The sequence below is a fragment of the Pocillopora verrucosa genome, chromosome 12 (genome assembly GCF_036669915.1).
Source record: "Pocillopora verrucosa isolate sample1 chromosome 12, ASM3666991v2, whole genome shotgun sequence".
In the NCBI taxonomy this organism is placed as follows: domain Eukaryota; kingdom Metazoa; phylum Cnidaria; class Anthozoa; order Scleractinia; family Pocilloporidae; genus Pocillopora; species Pocillopora verrucosa.
In genome coordinates, this window is record NC_089323.1 from 16,236,076 (window position 1) to 16,258,951 (window position 22,876).

The 22,876-nt window shown below is 38.7% G+C and overlaps 1 protein-coding gene across 2 annotated transcripts; it reads left to right on the top strand.

The window, feature by feature from the left end:
- LOC131783064 (uncharacterized) lies at window positions 1-22,739 on the top strand. 2 transcript variants are annotated; one of them, XM_059099821.2, is made up of 21 exons: window positions 1-157; window positions 7,809-7,926; window positions 8,311-8,497; window positions 8,629-8,785; window positions 9,699-9,883; window positions 10,342-10,488; window positions 10,949-11,102; window positions 12,983-13,276; window positions 13,556-13,849; window positions 14,529-14,810; window positions 14,986-15,038; window positions 15,231-15,472; window positions 15,640-16,156; window positions 16,368-16,413; window positions 16,920-17,014; window positions 17,476-17,603; window positions 18,167-18,435; window positions 19,038-19,104; window positions 19,897-20,377; window positions 20,738-21,386; window positions 21,858-22,739. In XM_059099821.2, exons 1-21 carry the CDS (start codon window positions 91-93, stop codon window positions 22,001-22,003), a joined length of 4,578 nt encoding a protein of 1,525 aa, XP_058955804.2. In that variant the 5' UTR covers window positions 1-90; the 3' UTR covers window positions 22,004-22,739. The 2 variants fall into 2 exon arrangements, with proteins under 2 accessions (XP_058955804.2, XP_058955802.2); XM_059099819.2 differs by lacking the exon at window positions 1-157 and adding an exon at window positions 6,500-6,638.
- The last annotated feature ends 137 nt before the right edge of the window (window positions 22,740-22,876 follow it).

A 22,876-nucleotide genomic window follows, 5' to 3' on the forward strand; every position in this document is an offset into this window, starting at 1 on the left:
TGTCAGGCGCATGTCTTCACAAGTTGTACAGTGAATAATTGAACGGGACAAACGAGTCGTTATAGACCGTGAGGGCTTTACAAAAGAGTTATGAGGACAAAGTTATTACTTTTGTGGGGATTTCTTGTAATTTCATGGTTCAGAGGCGTTTATGGAGGTGAGTATTTTGAAAGAGCTTTTTCTACCCGTTTTCGTGGCGTTAGACATTGCATACCGCAAGATAATACGAAGTTGCTTCGGTATTAGGCGATAGATTGGAAAGATTTTGAAAGGAGGGGCTTTTTAATTCGGTCATTCGAATGATTAGAGATTTGGGGAGTTGCTGAATTACTCATGAGAGCGAAATACAGAAAATGGGAGGTAGAATCGAATGTGAAGATGAAATATTGTAACTGGCACGGCTTCGCTCGGTTTTCGATAATGGCACAGGCTGTTAAGCTCGTGTCTGCCAATATTTGTCTTCTTTATTTAGTGTCTAACTGCTTAACTTCAGTTTTTAACAAAGGAAATTATTGAAGAAGACTAAACATGAAACCTTTCAGAGCCCGAAAAAGCCAAAAAATTGGTATTTGGGTGGAAAGCTTCTACAAGTTCAGTATTCATAGCTCGGTTTTAAATTTCTTTGCATGTTTACATCAATGCCTTTGTTTATCCAACGACTCGACCGAGGGGAGTACTTTTAGATATTTTTCAGCTGAAAAGTACTTTGCATGTGATATTTCTCACTTAGGAAAGGATATCCCAAACATTATTGGTCTTCAGGTTCATGTGCTGCAACATAGCTTAAAAGCGAAAATATTTTCTTATTTCCGACATATGTACATATTCGTGTGAAAGGTCGGTTTAAATTCAACTTTAAGATAAGTGAACATTCAATAATTCATTTTTTGATCTTTTTTGTACATGTGTGACTGAAAATTAAAGCATATTTTCTTCTGGCGTAATTTTTTTCACGCCGTGTATCTGTTCTGTAGTAATCTGTTCAAATATTTGCTTTTTGCTATTAGGAAATTAGCTTTCACTTTTTCGAGCGTTTATTTACTTCGTTCATTGTGCTTAATACAGTGGGTTTTTCCAGTGGGTTAGTTTATTTGTCTAAAATCTTAATAAGTCTTTGCGACAATCTCGTGAGAAAATGTTGTCTTTCTCGCGCGAGATGGAATCCGGGAAATTTGACTCGCTGTTATTATCAACAGAACTATCATTATTGCTTGCTTGCTAAGGCCAGCTGTAAAACAGAATGTTTTGAAACTTGCTCTTGATTAGATATTGAAATTTCGTTTCCGCGAATTTTTGTGAAATTGTTTCACAAATTTCGCTGTGCGCTTTGTCCATTTTTATTTGGGTGGGATGCTGGTGTTGCGGAAGGTATTGTTTTTCGCGTTATCTTTTGTTCCTTAAAAATCAAACTTTCCTTCTTGTAATCTAGAAAGACTGGGACTTCTTCTTCGTTCGATTCATATAAGAAGTTATTTTCACCCGTGTTGGAATGGTTTTCAGTTTAACTCAAAAGTGAGCTCAGATCGCCGGCCCTCCGCAAGGGAAAAGAGAAAATTTAAGACACGGCAAATATGCTTTTATTAGTCACTGTTATTTTAAGTCATTGACCCATTGTCGGCCTTTTTAAATAAAAACACAAAATCTAAGGAGCTTATAAAATTTATTTCGGCTGGAAAACTTGCCGGGATGCTTTGAAATGAAATGTGTAAACAAAACTTTGCGCCCTAGTAGTTTGATATTTCATTTAAACAAATTTCACATTTTCAAAGGGACCCACCCAGAATAATTGGTATTTTATCAAGAACAAAGCTAAGAGAAAATAGACACCTATTAAAATCCAGAGCAAAATTATCTAATTAGATTTATCGGCTTTGTATGTCTCATTTTGTCTTCCACGTTGTTTTGAATTAATTATTTTGCACTGTCTGGTTTTTTGCATTATTTGTTGAAACTGGTTTTGTACAATTTTTTATGTCCCCAAAAAAATGTTTTGATGTTGTTTCTTATGGGTAAGTTATCTGTCTTGAATGCTGCAAAACAAATGCTCGTAGTACTCTTCTAGTAAGCCGTGCAACATCTACATGATTATCTGAAACAGATGTTTGTCCCATTTGAAACTTTCATGTTGAAAAAAAATTTATTCCAGACACTTGTTACTCTACTGCTATAAATTCATTCTTAAATGCATTGTATATCTGATGAGAAATTATTCATACCTTTTGTGAAATTTTTTACCCCAAATGGCAACTTAGAGAGTACCCTTAATGATGACATGACAGTCTTGTTATTTAGTAAAGGGAAGCTCTCAATTTTCCATAGCATACAAAAGATAGGAAATGTGCTTGAAAACATTGAAACAGTGTTTGGCACCCAGCCAGGTGCTGTTGAAAAAAAGTGGTATGCTTCACAAACTATTACACAAGAAATGATTTTTAGAGGAAAGGTTGTTACAGCCGCACACTTTTGATGTATGAATTTTTTGTTTTGGGCTGGGGGGGTTCATTTTACCTTCATTATTTTTTGTAATTAACTGCAACATTTAAATTATTTTCCTCCCAATTTCCTGTCTTTTCCTTGGCTCCTTCTCATGTTCTGATGACAAAATGTACTACTGTGAAAAACGAATGGGAACATAGCAAATAGGACCAAGCCTTGGAATAATATAGAACAAAACATTCTATATAGTTTTATCTTTCATTGTTTTTGTACGAGATGTTTCATTTCCCATTTCCCTCCATCTCATCTAATGGGTTGGTCAGTTGGTGAAATCAGTGACACTGTGGTGCCCTTGTCAATATGCAGTGCAGAATAAGATAAGAATGTAAAGTAATTGTACTAAAAGCCAATGATCCAGTAATTCCAAGAAACAGAAACAAGCTTTCACCCTCACAAGTCTTCTTTTATCGATCTCCCATACTTAACAATCATTGCACCATCTTTGATAAGATGCATGCTCTCCTTAGAAAGCTGTGCTAATGCCCAAAAATTTGCATGTGAAATCTCCACAACTATTTTTTCCTAAGCTATACATATCCATAATTAAAAAAAGGAAAGGAAACAAAAAGAAATGTAGGGATTCTCCAATAGATTGTGAGTTCTGGAAAAGTTTGGATATGCATGATCCCTATGCTCATTGTTTTCTTAACCAGAGTGCTTCCGATATGATATACAGGCTAGACGATTAAGTATAAAGGCTTTTATCTAAGACAAAATCTTATGCACCTGCATCTTAAAAAGTATCGAGAGTGTCACATTGTTAAAATATTAAAATGTACCTGTTCTGATGGTGTATCTGGCATATATATATATATATATATATATATATATATATATATATATATGAGTGAAAGAATCGAAGAGGACACATCGATTCTCTGTGACTCTGAGTTTCGCACCTAAGCGCTCGTCAGACAGAACTGTCGGACAAGCGAAAGTTCTGTCTGACGAGCGCCTAGGTGCAAAACTCAGAGTCACAGAGAATCAATGTGTCCTCTTTGATTCTTTCACTTATATATGCTCAGCTCTGCTACTACAGCATTGAGCACTTTTTGCCAAGGTAGACTCTACCCTCACATTTCTATATATATATATATATGTTTACTCTTGCAAAAAAGTAGGTCTTCATGACTATGGGAATTGAGACACTACATGGGGATGATGTTATGTACTCAGCAAAATATTTCACTCTTAATTTGTCAATGACAAATGCATGAATGGCTTATAGAATGCAAGACGAGTTTTCAGTATAGCTATCATGAAACTTATCAATTTCTAAGATGCCATGAAGAAACATTTAGCTAGGTTTATGTTAGAATTATTGTATACAGTTGGACCTGTTTTTGTTTTTAATGTTCATGTTTATATGTGCTTACTTCACAAAATATCAAGAACTCTTCCCTGAAACCTCTTTAGTTAGTAAATCAAAATTATCTTAAAAGCACAATTCTCCCATTTCCTTGAAAACCCTTGAAACTTCTAGATATATCGATTTTAAACAATGATCGCTTTCCTTCATTGTTTGACTAAGAAATACAAAGTGAAATTTCTACAAATGTTTTTTCCTGTAGCAGCATGTGCTCTAACTTACTCATGTCCCAAACAGTGCTGGAAACAAAGTGAACAAAATGATAAGGGACAGCTTCTACCATATCTTGGCTTTGTAAAGCAGTGGTTAACATCTAACTTCCTTCAATAATGTACCAAAGTATTTACATTAGCCAATCAGAGAAATCGAAAAATACCAACAATTAACCAATCAGAACTCAAAGTGAAAGCTAGTAAAGTTTCTGCAGCGCGGGAAAACGCGATTGGTTTTGGTTTTGCATCTGATCGACTAAAAGGGTGGTGTAAGATTTCTAGGCCATTGTAGTCCCAGATTACTTTGAGCACTCAATTTAAAAGTGTTCTAACGAATTTATGTTGCTATAATTTGAGTCGTTTTTATCATCACAGAGAACTGCGTTTAGAGTAAAACCTTGAAATAATCGTTTGGTAGTTTAGAAAAACACCTAAGAGGTGATTAAAAAAAACTAAAAAGGAAGGAAGATGGGTTAGGATAGTGAAGATAAGCACGGATTATAAATGACTAAAGAATATTAGTTTAGTAAGATAGAAAAACACTTTAGAGACGATAATAGACTCATAGGGAACGAGGATGGCTTAGAATTGAGGAGATTGACACAGATTGTAATTTTCTACAAAATATGAGTTCAGTGAGATAGAAAAACACTTTAGAGACGATAAGAGTTCAAGAAGGAACGAGAATGGCTCAGAATTTGAGGAGATTGACACAGATTGTAATTTTCTTAAAAAATATTAGTTCAGTGGGATAGAAAAACACCTTACAGACGATAATAGACCCTGAAGGAACGAGGATGGCTCAGAATTTGAGACACAAATTGTAAAAAAATTAAAAAATTAAACCAGTGAGATCGAAAAACACTTTAGAGACGATAATAGACCCAGAAGGAACGACGATGGCTTTTGACTTGAGAAGATTGACACGAATTGTAATTTTCTTAAAAATATGAGTTCAGTAAGATTGAAAAACATCTTAGAGACGATAATAGACCCAGAAGGAACGAGGATGGCATAGAATTTGAGAAGATTGACACGGATTGTAATTTTCTAAAAAACATGAGTGGTAGAAAAACACAGATGAGATAATAGACCAATAAGGAACAAAGATGGAGAATATTTACAGTGATTGTAAATGACGAGGTGAAATTTTTCAGGCCAAGCTCTGAATGATAGACCGACCGTTATGTTGCTTATTGTCTGTTCTGTGTCTTATTTTCTTTAACTGAGTGTAGCCTTTTATTTTTGTACTAAATTATTGTTAGAAATGAGTTAGATACTAGAGGGAAATCACAAAAATCTACCATTTGCCTTAGCCTTTACGCTTATAAACCTATGTAACTGTTGTATGAGTCCTAGTGTCAACTTGAGTAGATTAGTAGCACTGAATGAGGTCTCGCCTTCATCATTGTGTGGGGAGAAGGAATCTTTGACAACATGGCAGAAATGACACTAGTTACGTGTGTGACTCTTATCACGGCAGGCCGTGTTGTTTGTTCAAGTTTCTAAAGGCAAGGAACGCCTAAACAAATATGTCCGCGAGTTTGTGAACCAGCATCTTACAATCTAACCCAGAAACGCTGGGGAGTTTTTGTCACTTTTTATACTCAAAAGTATCACTTAGCCATATTTGGATCATCTAATTCAGAGAAATATTTGCTGTGTAATGGTTTTGACGTAGAAGGAGAGAATTTTTAAATTTAGGAACAACATCCTGGTGCCTTCAGGATCTACGTGTGTGACATCTGTCATAATGTCATAATGTTTGTTGTACTTTTGGAAATTCAGTGTAGTAGGAGAGATGTAAGCAAACATTCCAGTGATGTCATTTTTCCTCGTGTCTGTTTAGTCACGTATAGTACTCAACAACAAGAACCCGGACCATTTTCTAAGTTCATCGATAGAGGAAATTATGGAGTGTCTCCCTTATTAACGATAAATTGGTTAAGGAGAGTTGTTCGTTATTAGCGTGCGGATGCTAATGTTAAAATCTCGCTAAAACCACCGGATAAGCTGACCTAAGGGATACTGTTGATAGTCACCAAGTCTGAACAAGCGGAAGGATTTATTTGTTGAAGATTAGTCAAAACAAGCCATCGAAATGACATCTGGGAAAAGTGTTGCATTCTTCTGATAACTGAACAATAATGTCATCAGTTCGCTTTGATACTTGCAATTTTCGATTTTGTCCTCCCGAGCAAGCTTTGCTTTCTTTAACGAGAAATATTTTACGATTTTATTACACTGATCAAAAGTTTTGATCTAATTTCGCTTATTTATTTGACAGGGCCTTTCTAAAATTGTGTCGTTGTTTCATTCAAACCGAAATTACCATTTCAATGAGTGGCGTAGCATTATCACACCCAATGTTTGTATTTTCCGGCGAAAGATTATTAAAATTAAATTTCGTTTCTGCGCTTCGACAAAAGAACGCGCAGATATGTGATTTGAATAGGCGGCTTGGATTATGGCAGAACAAAGAAAAATGAACGCTTTTTCTCGTATTCACGCCACATTTCGTATTGGGGCATTGGTGATTTTGTTCCACTTCACTCAGTTAGGTACGTTTCATATGCTAGTCTTCATTTGTTATTTCTAGAAGCGCTCGATACTTTTCAATTCTACATGTGCGCCGAGGAACATCACCTCATCATTAAATATGGTCAATTTGTATTAGTTTTTGAGTGAAATCCTGATGATTTTGTGGAATTAAGGGGCCAAATTTTGAGGTTGCTTTTAAATTTCTGATTTGTGTGAAAAAGTAAAAGATCACGGGATGATTTCAGGGTTTTCGTGTAAAGCCTTATACAGACCGCCTACTCAAGTTTGCTGTTTTTGTACCACTCTGATGGAGTATTCAATTCGCTCATGAAAATCACAGCTTTAAACTATTAGAGCTTAAGTTTTTATTGTTTTTGTTGCATTAAGATCGTTAAGTAAGGTAGCAAGGATTTCGCTAGTCTCGCTAAAGCCAATTTATTTTCGGACATTGTTTCGAGGTGATTGCGATGTCGTGTATTTACACATATGTGGGTTTGGTCTTTAACGCAGGACGTAGTTTTTAAAGCTGGTAATTTAGTGTTGACAACTGATTTGAAAACGTAAATTGGCCACCGTATCGAGTTAAAAGGCTGACGTTTCGAGCGTTAGCCCTTCGTCGCTCTGACGTTTAGAGCGTTAGCCCTTCGTCAGAGCGACGTTAGCCGTTTATCTCTTTATGGTGGCCAATTTACGTTTTCAACTCAGTTGTTAACTCTAAATTACCTGCTATACTCTCCCACCGACGCAGCACCACACTTTCTTTAGAAACTTTACCCCCTTTATTCTTAGTTTTTTGAAAGTCGTTTGTCCTTGCACTGCCTTTGCGTAATCTCCTAGCAGTGACCAAAAATGACTCTCTCCCTCAGATATCGATACATTTTCAAGCAGAAAGTTGGGAGAAAAAGTGAAAAGATCGGTAAAGATTTAATCGTTTAATTTAGTACGAAATTTTCTGAGCTAGATGTAAAAGAAATGTATACGAACAGCGCAGAGAAGTGCTAGTTAGGTCTTAGGGGTGATAGGGATAATTTGCGTCGTGATGTCGTGAATCAGGGTTGATTTACAGTGGGATTATTCAAAGCTTAAAATTCGGATGGTTGGAAAGAACGGATGGAGTGACACTGTCCATTGATACATCCATGTATCAGATGTATTGTTATGTTGATTTTTTTTTAATTTTGGTGTTCAAGGGTGCTACTCAGCTCTTGGAATGGAGTCTGGAGGCAAGGTGAAAATCAAAGACGAACAGATCACTGCTTCTTCTTACAGAACATCCAATTCAATGCCGGCAAAAGCTAGGCTCCATGGGTAAGTGTTCACTTTTTTCTTGTTTTAGTTAAAATACGAGTTCTTTTCAATGGTTGTCATGTCAGTACCAATAACAGTAACAAATAAGGTAGGTTCTCCCCACCAAATCGCCCCTGAATCAAACATGTAAGTCATAGAAAATAATCACCCAATGAGATACAAATCTGAAAGCAATCACGACTTGGTCGCTGGCGTTTTCCCGCGCTTTAGGCTGATTGGTCGGTTTTACTCTAAGTTCTCATTGGCTCTTAAAGGTATTTCCCTTTCTTTTGATTGGTCATTGTGATTACTTTGGTTTTGGTTTTACGACACTCAGTCGAAATGCGCTCAATAGCAAAGAATGTAGCCCTTATTGAAGTTACACATTTTCATTTTATTTACCAGTGTTGGTGGTTGGTGTCCAAAAGATACAGATCGCAGTCCGTATATTCAAATAGATCTTCTTACGCCCCACACCATCACAAGAGTGGAGACTCAGGGCGGCTATGGTAACTACGTTGAAAAATTCAAGTTAACATTCAGTTATGACAACACAAAGTGGTTCGATTACACAGTCCATGGCAAGGTTACGGTGAGTTATCTTCATCTGAATATTGCTAAGTTTGACACCGAATTCTCCAAATGAATGTTAAAGAAATGTGTGACAGACTGTAGGGAAAATTTATGTTAAGATATTGACTGTACCATATACTTTTGTTTTAGGAATTTGAGGGTAATAGAAACGCGTATATTCCCAAGGAAAATAATTTGACACAGCCGCTGACTGCTCGTCTGATTCGGTTACACCCGATATTGGGTGAAAGAAAAGACACGGAGCCTTGTCTCAAGCTGGAGCTGTATGGATGTGAACCTAGAGAAGGTTGGTGTTCACCTTAAACGTGCTCTACGTTAATCCTTTACACCCTAACATCAGTATGCATATTCTCCATACTGTTCTTTATACATTTCCTAAGGTGCCGACAAGGAGAATTTGTTTACTGATCAAAAGCTTCTTTCATTGGTGATCATTTCTTTTATTCTCATGACCTTCATGTGTGATTCAGGGGTGATACTGTCAGGAGAAATTAGATGCCAGTCACTCTTAGGGTTTAAGGGGTTGCAGTAAGCGGAGGTCCATACCTAAGTATGTTAGTAACAACTTCATTATGACTATCGGCCAAGAGAAGATTAGTGCGCAGTGTGAACGCTCCTTTTATTAAGCGGAGCCACATAACTGTGTAAGTAACGACTTAGTTGTGGTTGTCAACCCAGTAAAAGTTAATTTACACTATGGAAACTCTCTAATTTAGCGGAGCCACACAATTAAGTATTGTTACAATTTTGAGCATTCGAATTTTGCGGCGGTTATTTGTGGGCTGGTGAGTTTTGTGTTTTAAACAAACAAATTGTGCGGTTTGAAAGCCAGTTAGGAAGTGGCGAGCATTTTAATCTAACCACGCTAAGTGAATTGAACAGGCATGCGCGGGTTTCTTCTCGCATGCGCGTGTGACTCACGTTCTTGCCGCGCGTCTGCCTCGTAGCCAGGCAGCGTCGTTAATGATCCCCAGAAGTACACGAGTTCGTTAACGGATTACTATTTTCCTCGAACTTACTTTTATCTGAGAAATGTAACGACATGCGTCTTCGGGTGACAAAAGAACCGCGCTTATCTCATTTGGAGCATTACCCTTTCTGTTTCCACCAAAAGTTCAAATCCACTTGCGGAACTCAAGGGGAACACTTTGTCATAGGCTCATAAAAATATTAAGACTCTTTCTTCATCACAACAACAGATTGTAAAACGCCAGTTGGTCTTGAGGATCGAAGAATCACCAACCGACAGATTTCTGCATCCTCCCATTGGAACAACCATTACGCCTTCAACGCTCGGCTGAACAATAAGGCAGGGAACCATGATGGCCAATATAACTGGGGCGGGTGGTGCACCGATCAAGAGGATAAGAACCAGTATTTACAGGTTAGTGCGTGGCTACTTTGCAGCTTGATATACAACAAACCTCTGTATAATGGAGAAGGTCTCGATGTTCCGAATCCCCGTTAAGCAATGACCAGCCATCTCACGACCTTTGTAGCGAGGATTTCAGTGTAACAAGCCCTGTGAAACGAGGGTTCAGGCATAAGAAACCCCTTTGTACCCGAATTCTTTTTTCCCAAGAACCTAAACCCCAAATTCGAAAAAAGTTCTCTCAACATTAGCGAAGGATTGTGAAATTTTTAAAAAATGGAAGGTTTAGTAGTAAGCTCTTGCATCCTGGACTGGCGGATGCTTTTTTCTCCTTTTCTTTCGAATTTACACCTTAATCTCAAGCATCAACAGATCTTTATCAAGCTCTTTTTAGAAGAGGGTGCTACCACTGAACTTGTGTGCCTTCATGATAACTATACTTACTAGTATTTGTGCTCTACGTAACTCAGGTCGATCTGGGTCGGGTGCGGTCTGTGTCTGGCGTAGCAACTCAGGGCTACATGGGGGAAATGTTTGTATCGAAGTATCACTTGAATTACAGTACGGATGGGCTTACGTGGCGTTCCTTCAGAGAGAGGGGAGAAACTAGAAGCAAGGTATGAGCAAATACAAAAAAAAGGGATTAAACTATGGGGCAGGACTGCATTGCGAGTCCAAACTGTTGTGCCTGAATGGAATGATTACCCATCAGGGGCTACCAGTGCGTCTCAGGTTCTCATAAAGTTTGTTAACCCTTGAGCTCCTAAATGTGATTAACATGTAACTTCTCTAAAATATCCATACGTTCACCAAACAGTTATTGAGAATAATCACTTATCAGGTGGAAGTTGTCAACTTGATCTGATACCTTATTCCGGGTTACTAATTTACGTGGAACTGTGTAGCAGCTAGCGAGGATATTTAACAATCAGAATTTGGGAGTTAAATGGCTATTATGTATTCATTGAAAGGTCATCACAATATTTGTTTTTCTCTTGGAATCCGGAAGAGCAGTGCTACTTTATTTGTCTTTAAAAATAAATGGGTTTGCCAAGCTTTTATTTCTTCTTTTATCAGGTTTTCCAAGGCAACTTTGACAACGACACTGTGATAAAGAGGCGCCTTTCTCACAGAATATTTGCTCGTTACATCCGCTTCAATCCTTTAGCTTGGAACGCAGGGGGCTTTATCTGTTTGCGGGTGGAGATTTACGAGTGTCTTCCAACTAAAGGTACAGATAGATTCGTGGACGCGTATTAATGGGGTCAACGCATTAACTGATAGCAGAATCATGCGAGGGTGTTCTTAAATTTAGTTTTTATGTACACGACTGTGATAGATTTTCAGTTTGTAAGTCTTTGATTTAGTTTTTTCGCTTAGCTGATAACAAATTGTCTCACTGAAAAATGATATACCATGAAAATGCCTAAGTTATTTTGCTTTGTTGAATTCAGATCAAATCCTTTACGTTATCGAGTGGTAGATTTGTTCAAGCTAGTGTCGTTTTTAAACTCGGCTTGGTGCTAAGAACTGAGGCGTGGTTCGATTGATGTGCTTTCATGTTCAGTTAGAGCGCATTTCGATTGAGTGTCGTTACAACGAGTGGAAGTAATTTCTGTAGGCTTCAGAATAAGGGAAATATCATAAGGAAGAGAAGAAAGAGGAAGAAAGTAAAAAAAGAGGCAAACAACGTAAAGCGCGGGAAAACGCGTGTGACCAAGTCGCAATTGGTTTGACTTTGAATCTGATTGGTTGAGAGGATAGCGGGAAGCTTTCGGAACCAATCAGATGACAAAGTAAATTGTGACCAATGCAGTCTCAGATTACTTACGACACTCATTGAAAATCGCTGTACAAGAAAATGAAGTTAATCTTTAACGATTGCAGCTGAAGAGGAGGCCAAGACGCAAATTACAGTTTAGTTTCTCCGCTTGATGCTTACTAAATATAGTTCCCTTTTCTCGAACTAAACACAACGAATTTTTAATTGCTATATGCTAAGAGCCCTTCATCATTCTTGAATTAGTTGTGACATTGGAAGCACTGATTTAAAAACTTGTACTAGTGAACGCAATTTATAATAAAGAGTTTTATTATCCAACTCGACTCATTATAATGAGCTTAGACGGAGGAAAATATCTTCTACTAACTAAAGAAAACAACTATTGAAAGATTTTATTTCTGGTTTTTTTTTAGTCGTAATTATGGTAGGATGCGAAGTGCGGTTTTAAATCCAGATAGCGAAAACGTTGGATAGTGAATCTCACAAAAAGCTTTTGAGTGTGTCAGTCTTAACATTGTGATTTTTAGGCTAAAAATAGGAGGGATGTTGTTCATGACTAAAACGTAATTAGATCTTTGACCCTTTTCCTGTCTTCTGATTTCTTACCTTTTTCCTCTTTGTGTGCATGGGATGAGTTTCCTGTTTCAGCTCGTAGAATAGCCACATAAAGATTTGTGAGCGCGCCAAGGGAGATTAATAACATATTTTGGTCTCTAAAATTATCACCATGTCTGCCTTTAATTTCACTCCTGTGAGCTTTGACGTTAACCTTTCAACTCCCAGAAGTTATTGATATGTAACTTCTCCCCATAATATCCATACATTATACAGCAAACAGGTAATGAGAATACTCAAACTTATCAGGTAGAAGTTGTTATCTTGATCTGACACCAAATTCTCGTAAGTGATTTACAAGGAAATGTGTTACTGTTAGAGAGAGAATTATCAATTAGATCGCGGGTATCAATACTGGTATACTCTTTAACTCCCTTTTAACTCCCATCTAGTTGGTGTACATTTTCATTTATTTATGCAATGTAATTTTTTCACACAATTTGGCTGATTGTTATGTAGTCTCGTCCCATAATTGGGTGACAATTATTGCAACTGCTATGAGAAGTTTCGTGTCCATCTCCTCTGGTAGTCATTGATAGCAATCAATTTCCCAACAACCGTTGATGAAACGGTTATGATACGAGTCTAATTGCTGACACCTCTGTGGTTTTAACCTAAAAATACAATTATTAATTCAGGTTACAAATCCGCTTTCCATCTGCCACGCCTTGTGCGATAAATCTTATACTGGTCACGTTTTTTTTTTCATCCAGGGAGCGTACCGGTAGTTGATCCGCCAAGTGAGACTGTGGAACTGAATCGCACCAGTTCTGTCAATCTGACGTGCCTGGTTTCCGGTCAGCCTGGTGCTGACATGGAATGGTATCGAAACGGACTTGTGATCCCCTCCCCACCCCCTGCTGCAGTCTTAAGGAATGGAAGTGTGAAGAGCGTGTTGATGTTATCACGTGTTAAGTACAAAGACCGAGGTTCAGTATTGTCTTGCACGGCCTGGTACCCAGGATTACCAATCAATGCAACGCGGAACATTCATCTTCTTGTCCATGGTATGTGTTTCCGATTTTGCGTTTTTCCTCCTGTAAAATGTAGCCTATTCTTGTAAGTGTGTCATGAGGAATCTGCTTTAATCTTTTCCATCCCAAACGTTTAGTTTATCATTCCCTTTTGGTTAATTACTTCCGCTTTGGTGTTTTTCTTCCTTAGGAAAACATTATTTTCTGGTTTCGCCTGATTATTTTGACTTAACTCCCCTACGTTCGCAAGCCTTTGCGTTGGTGAAGGTGTGTTTACGGACCCTGAACATCGTTTATTTCATTTTTTCCCAGCTCCTCGTCCAGAAGTGGTTATCATGGACGTCCAGTCTAGGACTCTCCGTTTCCGAGTTAAAGATCCCACACCGACAGACACTGCTAAGTACATTGTTCGCTACAGAAAGCGCTCAGTTTACTGGGACTGGGTACAAGTGGAGCTAAACAAGACCACAAGAGGTGACGATACTATGGTCACCTTAGACGGACTGCATCCTTATACCGCGTACATAGTAGAAGTGGCGTCTTACTACAACGACGATGACGAAGGACCATTCAGTATGCCACAGTCTTTTGAGACAAAGGAAGCAGGTGAGGATTACGTTCCCTTTTTTTTTTGCCTGTTTGTTTGTTTACTTGTATTGTGATCATGTCGTTTGGTCGTCCGGACGTGGGTAGCTTTCTGAAGGAGTATTGTTTCACTGTCGATTCTCCTCGACTCTAATGATGGCCTCCACCAAGGTTGTCGAAACGTAAGTCACTTTTCAAACAATTGTCCTTCTTAGGATTACCCTTACCCGGACGATTAGACAATACAATCGAATGTTACCCCCGGATTCAAACCGTTTTTTGGTTCCTCTTTTCACTCGTAAGATTAGATATTTTAGGCTAATGATTAAATCAAGAGACGTCGTTATGAGTGTAATCAATACAGAATGGTTTCATTATCGCGAAACGAACACACTGAACGTGTCGAAACTAAGTTTCTAACAGAATCTATCTAGCCATAGACATTTGGTTCCTTCGAGAAGGCGTGTTCACCTTGATTCAGCGAAATTCCTTATACGTGTTTCCCAAACAATTTGACAGCGGTGGTTTACCTTTTTTATGGAATGCTACTTTCATCCTTCGTCATCACTGTTCCTGTTTAATTTATTGTCATTCCTCTACTTTATTTCTTAACTACTTTTACTAAAGTAATATTCTAGAAGTGGTTTTTTTAAACTCCCTCTTAACACGTTTGCTTATTTCCCGTTCCTCTCGTCTCCAGCTCCTAGCGGTCCACCTCGTGATGTTGTCATCATACCACGTGGCAAAAACGACATAAGAGTGTCATGGTTCATCCCCAGTGCTGAGAACAGTAATGGAAAAATCACCAAATATGAAGTTATCTTATACAAACCCAACGGGGAGGTGTACACTTTCATAAGCAAAGAGAAGCTTTCAAAGGACATAAGGGGCCTGGTAATTAATCAGAAGTACTACATTGGCGTGCGTGCCTTTACAAGAGTTGGGCCTGGACCTTATAGCAAAAATATTACCTACTCAATAGGTATGAAATAGAGAGGAAAGTTGTCAACTTCACTATCTAGATCTGAATATCAACTCTCTCAACTCTACCAAGCAGTTGTCATGATCTTAGCCTTGAGAATTTGGTGTTTGATTAGTTGCTTTGTGGTTTGGTTCTTTGCCCCAAATGATCATTTGCTTGTTTTAATTTTTTACAGAGAAAAGCAGCGAAGGTTCCCAAATAACACGCGCATTGGAGAAACTGAGCAAAGTAAGTGGTTCTGTTTAGCTCAAAGAAAACCTTTTTTGACTTTTTCTTCTTAGGCTTTTTATGCAATTCATAATCTTTCTTCGGGAAGAACCCCTACTCGGTGGTTGACGGAGTTTAATTTTTTCCAGTGCACGAAACAGCACAAATATGGCGTAATTATTGTTATAAGCTATTCATCTATCTATCTTTCAGGTTCCAGTCACTGACGCCAACGCAGTTAAAGTCATGAAGGAAGTCAAAAATATTACAACCAAGTCTTCCGACTTGCAAGAAAAGGACATTTCAATCACAGCAAACATTCTCCAAAATGTTGTTAAGACGAACATGACGTCATCTGAAGTCGGTGATCACGTGTTGGATACCATAAGTCACGTGATGGATGTGGAAACAGACGTGTTGCAGAAAACCCGATATAAGTTCAACACATCTGCTAAGTAAGGGTTCAAAGTTATTTTGATGGAACATTCGAATTGACGGGGGCTTCATTTCCATTTGGACACCCTAAAGTGGTTGTGAGGCAGAGCTTCACGTTGCTCTCTGTATTTGAAATATTTCCTCTTGCTCTAAAAATTTAATCCCTGTAATTTGTTTTCGCTTCCAGATTTGTAAAGCTTCTTGACGAGTACATCGACAAAGGTGGCCAATTTAGCAGAAGTACACGCAATCTTGCTGTTCACGAGCAACTCATCAAAGGAGCCAGTAATGGGGTCAGCTTGTCAGTCCAAACTACCCAGAACAGTATTGCGTTTAACGCAAGCGCAAACGCTTCTCGCGGAGAGAACGCGGAAATCGAAGCTAGTGTGACTGTACCCAATTCCGCTCTGAAGACAGAAGAAAATGCGACTCTGATTGTGGTGTACTATCGCACAAGCAAATTATTTGCTCCCAGATATTCCCCTGAATATCGCAAGACGGAGGAGTGCGAGGATGGTTTCGCAGCCGAGAAGGTGTCCAAATTCCAGCGGGAAACTGCAGCGCGGTCACGTTATACCATGGAAAACGTCACTGGAGATGTTATCACAGAGAGTAGCCCGGTGTTGGCTGCGAGTTTGAGGAAAAAGCACGTGTTCAACCTGACCAAGCCCGTCGTTATTAAGTTTAAAATGCCTCACGAACAGGTAAAAATTTGTTGAGAATAAGCACAGAATACAATATCATGCAGACAAGTGATGAGAATAAAGAAAAATCTTAATTATGGAATGCTAATTAATCCGATACCAAATTCTCCAAACTAACATAGTGAGAATCGTTTGACAGACAGTAAGGAGAATTACTAACGAGATCTATTTTACTGAATACCTTACTTACTTTCATCCCTTTTTAAAACAGATTATCGAGAACAGCACCAGATGTGTCTGGTGGGATTTTGAAAGGGGTGAGTGCTGCATATATGTCGTTATTTTAAGTAGCAACTTGTGGCTGAGCGTTAGCTCTCGCTTTCGTAATTTCCTTATTTGTGTCAGGTGTTGAACTTGAGGGGTAAGCTAAATGTTTTCTGTTGGGGTGGGGTGGGAGTTGGGTGATCCCTACACCAGCGTCTGAGTGGCATTTGGAGGTATAGCGTATAATTCATAACATATGATTCATATGATGATTCAAGGTTATCAGAGTTGGTAACTTTGAAGAACCTTGTATTTTCATGTGAATTAGTCTGTGATATTCCATTTTTTTTTAAACACGATCTTGATCGAAGTATATGAAACTACTTTCTCCGGTTCTCCTACACTGTTCTCAAATTCTTCCTTGGATTGTTCCATGCTTTAGTTTAAATCCTCTTTAGTCACAGTTACTTTTCTTTTTGTAACTGTGTCCATGACTGAGAATTAAACCTGTAAAATTTTACCGTTTTACAATAATTTTTTGTCCCGTCTTTTTTCATAGGTGAATGGTCTACTGCCGGCTGTTCACTTCGAGGGATAGTTGATGATACTGTCATTTGCGATTGTAATCACATGACTAACTTTGCAGTCCTAGTGGTGAGTAGCCTTTTATTGCAAATCCCATCTGCCCTTTGGCCTCCCATATAAGGACACTCCCTTCAAGCACACTCCAAGTCGCGGATTGGGACACCCCCTTGTAGCAAACACAAAGTCATGAACCCAGCTCCTTAACCCTTTACACCCTAACATCAGTATGCATATTCTCCATATTGTTCTCTATACGTTTCCTATGGTTCTGGCGAGGAGAATATGTTTAATAATCAAGAGTGTCTTAAATTGGTGATGATTTCCTTTATTCATGTAACCTTAATGTTTGATTCAGGAGTGATACAGTTAGTTAAAATTAGATGCTAGTCACCTTAAAAGTTAAAGGGTTGAAACGTGAGATTCTGAAACCGCTCCTTGGTGGACCTTTCCCAGTCTTAACGTTTGCGCACAGTAGGAGCGACTATCATTCACATTTGAAACATGGAGTCTATGTTATTGTTTATTTGTAGGATGTAGAAGCTCATACTTCGAAGCCTTGCGGCAAACATTCTATGGTGCTGTCGCTGATTAGTTACATCGGCTGTGGATTGTCTATTTTGGGATTGTCGCTGACCATATTTACTTTTGCATTTTTCAGGTAAGAGTTTTGAACTTGTTAATCATTTCTGTCTAAACTCAGACTTAAATTTCTTGATGATTTTCTACTTTGAATCATCCTTTCTATTGGTTTCTTAGCGGTGTTGCTAGCTTAGAAAGAGAACTTCGAATTTAACTTTGGTGTTCGCAGATTTCAACAAAAGCTTCTGAGCAGTGTTATGCCTAGCAACTTAGTTCTAACATTTTTTGGTCCGTGAGCGAAACCTCTCTGGGGGACAATCTCACTAAAAGCCTCTAACCGTACTTTTCATTACTTTGTATAAGGTGGTGGGGACTTAAAAATCTGGGAATTCTATATTGTGTGATCATTCAATTGAAAGCAATGTAACACTTGTTTTTGGCGGTGCTGGTAATTCTTTTGCATAATGTGGCTCTGTGTTTGTACGGCGTATAATTGTGTGATGTGTAAGGAAAAGCTTATAAGAGGTGTTCTCAGCCAGCTTCACTCTTTTGATCATACAAGATTGGGGTCTTGACAATTTTTTACACTTGTGTTTAGGTAAATGTTTTCATGCTTTTCTTTTTTTCAATCCTCGATCACAGGAAGCTTCGAAAGGATCAAATCGCAGCTAAAATTCTGCTTCATCTGTGTGTCTCGCTTCTGTGTGTGCTAATCGTATTTGTCGCGGGGGTGGAGAGGGGCGGGATGGCAGAGGACGCCTGCCGGATCGTAGCAGCCCTTATTCATTATTTCTTGTTGGTGGCGTTTCTGTGGATGTTGATCGAGGCGTATTTCATGTACCAAGCATTTGTTAAAGTATTCAGAGACTCTGGGGATTACGTGATATGGAAATGTACGGCGTTGGCTTGGGGTGAGTCAGTTGTACGCGTTATCGAAGAAACAGAGTCATAGTTTGTGGTTCTTTTAGAGTACAAACAAGATTTTTTAAAGTTTTTTAAAGGCAATCGGAGAATCTTCTCCATCCTCGTGTATTCTTTTTCGACTTTTGTTGATTCTCCGCATCCAAGTGTTTTTCTACTCGATTGATCTAACATTTTCGGTCTGCCTCACGTGAAGTGAATGCAAACGTTGTTCAAAACAACTCAGAGAATCATAGACAAGAATTTGGTGATAGTGATGCGCAATTTTCAGCCATGGTGCACGAAAATGTTTTGGAATGTCATGAAAAAAGTGTCGGTGTGCTTTTCAATTGTTAGCAGCAAGCAACCCAAGAAAACTTTTAGTGCTCTCAAGAAGAGACATAACTGTGGAATAACAAGAAAGTTATTTGTATTAACAGTCAAATTTTTTAAAATCAAAGTTTAATCATCACTGCAACCTGGACGCTAGAAGAACTGTGAGGTTTTTTAAGCTAGCCTCTACCCAAGCTAACCCCTATCCCTACCCTGTTATCAGAACCATTTCTAATGTAAAGGACGCTTCAGTTAGAGTTATTTTGTCCTCATTTTACAGGTGTGCCTTTCCTCGTGGTTATCGTTACTCTAGGCGTGGATAAAAGTAGCTATGGTGGAGAAAACTAGTAAGTGAAGCAGAGATACAATTCCTATGAGTGACCAAGACAGAATTTCTCCTTACAATATCTATACAATATTAAGCAAACAAGTGATGAGAATAAAGAAAAATGTCAATTAGGGAATTATTAGTTAATCCAATACCAAATTCTCAGATTTAAAATTACTGATAATTGTATGGCAGACAATATGGAGAATTACTAATGGGATCTTTGAAGTAAAAGGGTTAAGAAACTTAGAACTTCGAGTAATTTCAACTCTGGACAAAAAGTTTTGGTTTTGATATTAGCGTGAGGTTACCGTGCTTTATTCTGGGACAAGGAAATTTGACCCTCACCATGCCTCCCCTCGCTCATTTCATTTTATGCGAGCCAGTCTCGTTCTCAGACCTAACTTTCCCTTATTGAGGTTGATATGCTGTACATAGTTTTGGATATTATATCACCGTCTTTATTTAAATACTTTTAGGTAAATTCGTGAAGCTTTATTAAGATATATAGATAAGTATTGCTTGTTAAAATTTTTAAGAAAGAGCATGATTTTTTTCCGTGAAATTTCGATGCGTTGAATAAGATTTTAGGGATTAAATACTTTACTGAAATGCAAATATTTTGATGTTAACATGCGTGGGAGGGGGAGCTAGGAACTCTGAAATTGACACCTGAAAAGCACGCACTTAATGAGACTGTGTTGGTTATTGAATTGTAAATATTAGACAGATAACGATGGGAAAGTGGGTCTAGATCGGCCATCTTTAAACCACGCAGTTAATGAGGTGTTTCGTTTGTTTGTTTTTTCAGCTGTCGTATCGGGGACGTGGCATTCTTTGCTGCTTTTATGACCCCTGTAGTGTTTGTCATTTTCATCAATACCATAACTTTCTTACTGATCATGTATAAGCTGGCCACGAGACCCCCGAACGCTGCCGACCCAGACCGAACTAGCGAAGGACTCTTGAAAATCAAAAGAGCATTTGGAATTCTTATCTTAGTTGGTATCACCTGGATGTTTGGGTTCTTTGCTGTTAGGGAAGCCCGTCTTGTGTTCCAGTATCTCTTTGCGATCTTCAACAGTCTCCAAGGCTTTGCTATCTTCATGTTTTATTGCGTGATTCAGAAGAAAGTGCGCGAGTGTTGGTGGGCGCTTCTCACGTGTAATCTGGGAAGTTTAAAGAAGTCGAAGTCAATCTACACAGACTCTTACGATCGTCGGAGGCTGTCATCTGCTAGCAGGGTTCAGCTTGATGCCATGAGGGCCAGGAGTAACACAGCATTGTCCCAAGTGAGTCTTTTTTTTTTTAATTATGAACTTCCTGATACCTTCTGGATTGTTTTATTCAGAGAAACCTCTCGACGCCTCAATCTGTCTTTGGTAATAGTGCTTAGTTCCTCACCTGTCTCCAACATAGTATCTTTTTGTTCGTCTACGTTTGTAACTGTCCCTCACTCTCAACGTTCCTCTTTTATTGCCGCGGTGACGGCCTCCATGTTATCATCTTTGATACATCCTCTTCTGTTTGCCTTGTTTGCCTTGATTTAATTGAAGACTGAGAGACAACAAGCCAAGGATCTTAAAGAAGCGAGGGAAAATTATATAACGGAACCTAAATGTTACCTAACGATGGCTTCGTTTTCATTTTAGATCCTTCAAATGCCATTACGCAAAGTAAGCAGTTTCCCAGAAATAATCGTGCCAAGAGGTTCTGCGAATAACGTAAATTACCATAGCAACATGGTTTACGAAGACGAGCGAACGCAGCTTCCAACTGTAGCCATTCAAACATGCGATTATCAACTGAGCGGAAGTGAAGGAATAGAAGTTGACGAGTCTATGGACAGTCTTTCATCTCGTTCTGCCTCCAGATCACCTAGTCTCCGATCACGCTCGATTATTGTCACGCAATGTGGTGAACCTGTCACGCATTCTCGTGCTCCCAGCATTCGTAGTAGCCAGGTTACTGCGAATTCTGAGCATTCGACACCGAAATTTTTCCGGCTACCAGTAAAACGTATCAATAACCAGCGATCAGTGGGAGCTCTGAATTGGTCACGGGAATGTATGCGTCCTAAAGAAACTCTAAAAAGGACTGCTTCACACACTCCTGAGGTTCAGAGACCAGCGAACCCAAGCTCGTCTCTTAGAAGAACTAGGTCTGCCTGTTCATTCGATGACACTCGATTCAGCGCAGATTTTAGTATAAGCAGCGATCAGACTTCATGCGAATCACTGAGTTCAGAAGCTCAAACACCCACAGTCAAAAAGTACCTCGGAACACCGTTTGAAAATGTTGGTAAGTGTAATGTAAAAACTGAAATTTAAATTCACTGTTTTCAATATCGAAAACTCAACGGTTCCTAGTTCATTTCTAAAGTGAGTGAAGATCTTCTTCCTTGCAGCAAAAGTCCTTTAACCCTAAGAGTGACTGGCTTCTAATTTCTCAGCTCCTATAAAAAGGTCCTGATTGTAAAACAAATTCTCCTTGTCAGTTCTACTAGATAAGTTAAGATGACAGTGTGGAGATGATGAATACTGATGTAAGGGCACAAAGGGTTAAAAACCCACTTAAGCATGGTGTTAGTTCCAGTTCCGGTCTTAATTTAGAGAGCGCCCTTAGGACTAGAAAGAATCCCAGAATAGAAGTGTCCAGTAAATGAATGTAACAGATGCACCTTTATTCATATGAGACCCCAGTGCGAAAGAAGGTGGTGTCCAAAAATAGACGTTCCACTTTATAGTTGACAATTTTCTTTGTCTGTTCCAGGTGCACAAATTATTGGGCCGCTAAGAGGCTCAATAAGAGGAATTGTGGGATATGTTGAAACCACTGTAGAGAATTTCGACCTTCTGATTGACTTGGAGAAGCAAAGGTCATTTTCATCCCCTGAACGATCAATTCACCACGTGTAATACCAGTAATGGAGCTCTACTCTTCTCAATAGACAGCGTCGGGCCGTGCCATTATTGTTACCTTAGGAAACGAGTTTACGATGTTGAGTTTATCGTGTTTAAAGGAAACATAGCTTTTTGTGGAATCATGGTAAAATCTTGGGCACATGACATTCCATAGCACTGCGTGACTATTCATTTGGTGGCTTGGAATCACAAGTAGCTGGTCACGCAACGGTGTTATGAAAACAAAGATGGCGCTTACTAGTTTGATCCTGTTTTAAGGAACGCATAAATAGCCACATGAGAATCTTCTTTGTCAACTGGCTTACAATTAATTGACAATTGCCAGGGAGTTGCTTTCGCATTATTGTCATGAAACATTACAAGATGAACATATGCATATGTTGACAATTTCAAGTTTGGAAATAGTATAAAGAGCGTTTTGCTACCAGATAGGTGCCTCCTCTGTCACGCACCTTTTTTCAAATCGCGTTGAAATTTTAGCTGACGGCTGCTAGCGATAATGGTATATCACTATCACACAGCCTGAATCGGCCAGGGTTATTTTTTTTGCGTTTTCTTCTTGATCCAGTGCTCTCTCCGGAAAAAAAAAAAAAAAAGGCTTCTAAGCCTCGGCTTGTAAATATAAAATTAATGTAAGCTGTACCTGACTCTCCGGCGTTGATTTAAGCTGGGAAGATAGTTGTATTCTCAATTGAAATAATTGTTAGGGAATAAAGGAATTACTTGTCACCTTTGCTGCCCTTTTTTGCTTTTAAAATGTGTGTTAACATGCAGTCGAGACTGATAGGAGGAACACCTGCATTAGGCAAACACTAATAAACTACTGGCGCCCGCTATTAGGTAGAACTGTCTGGTCACTGCTCAACA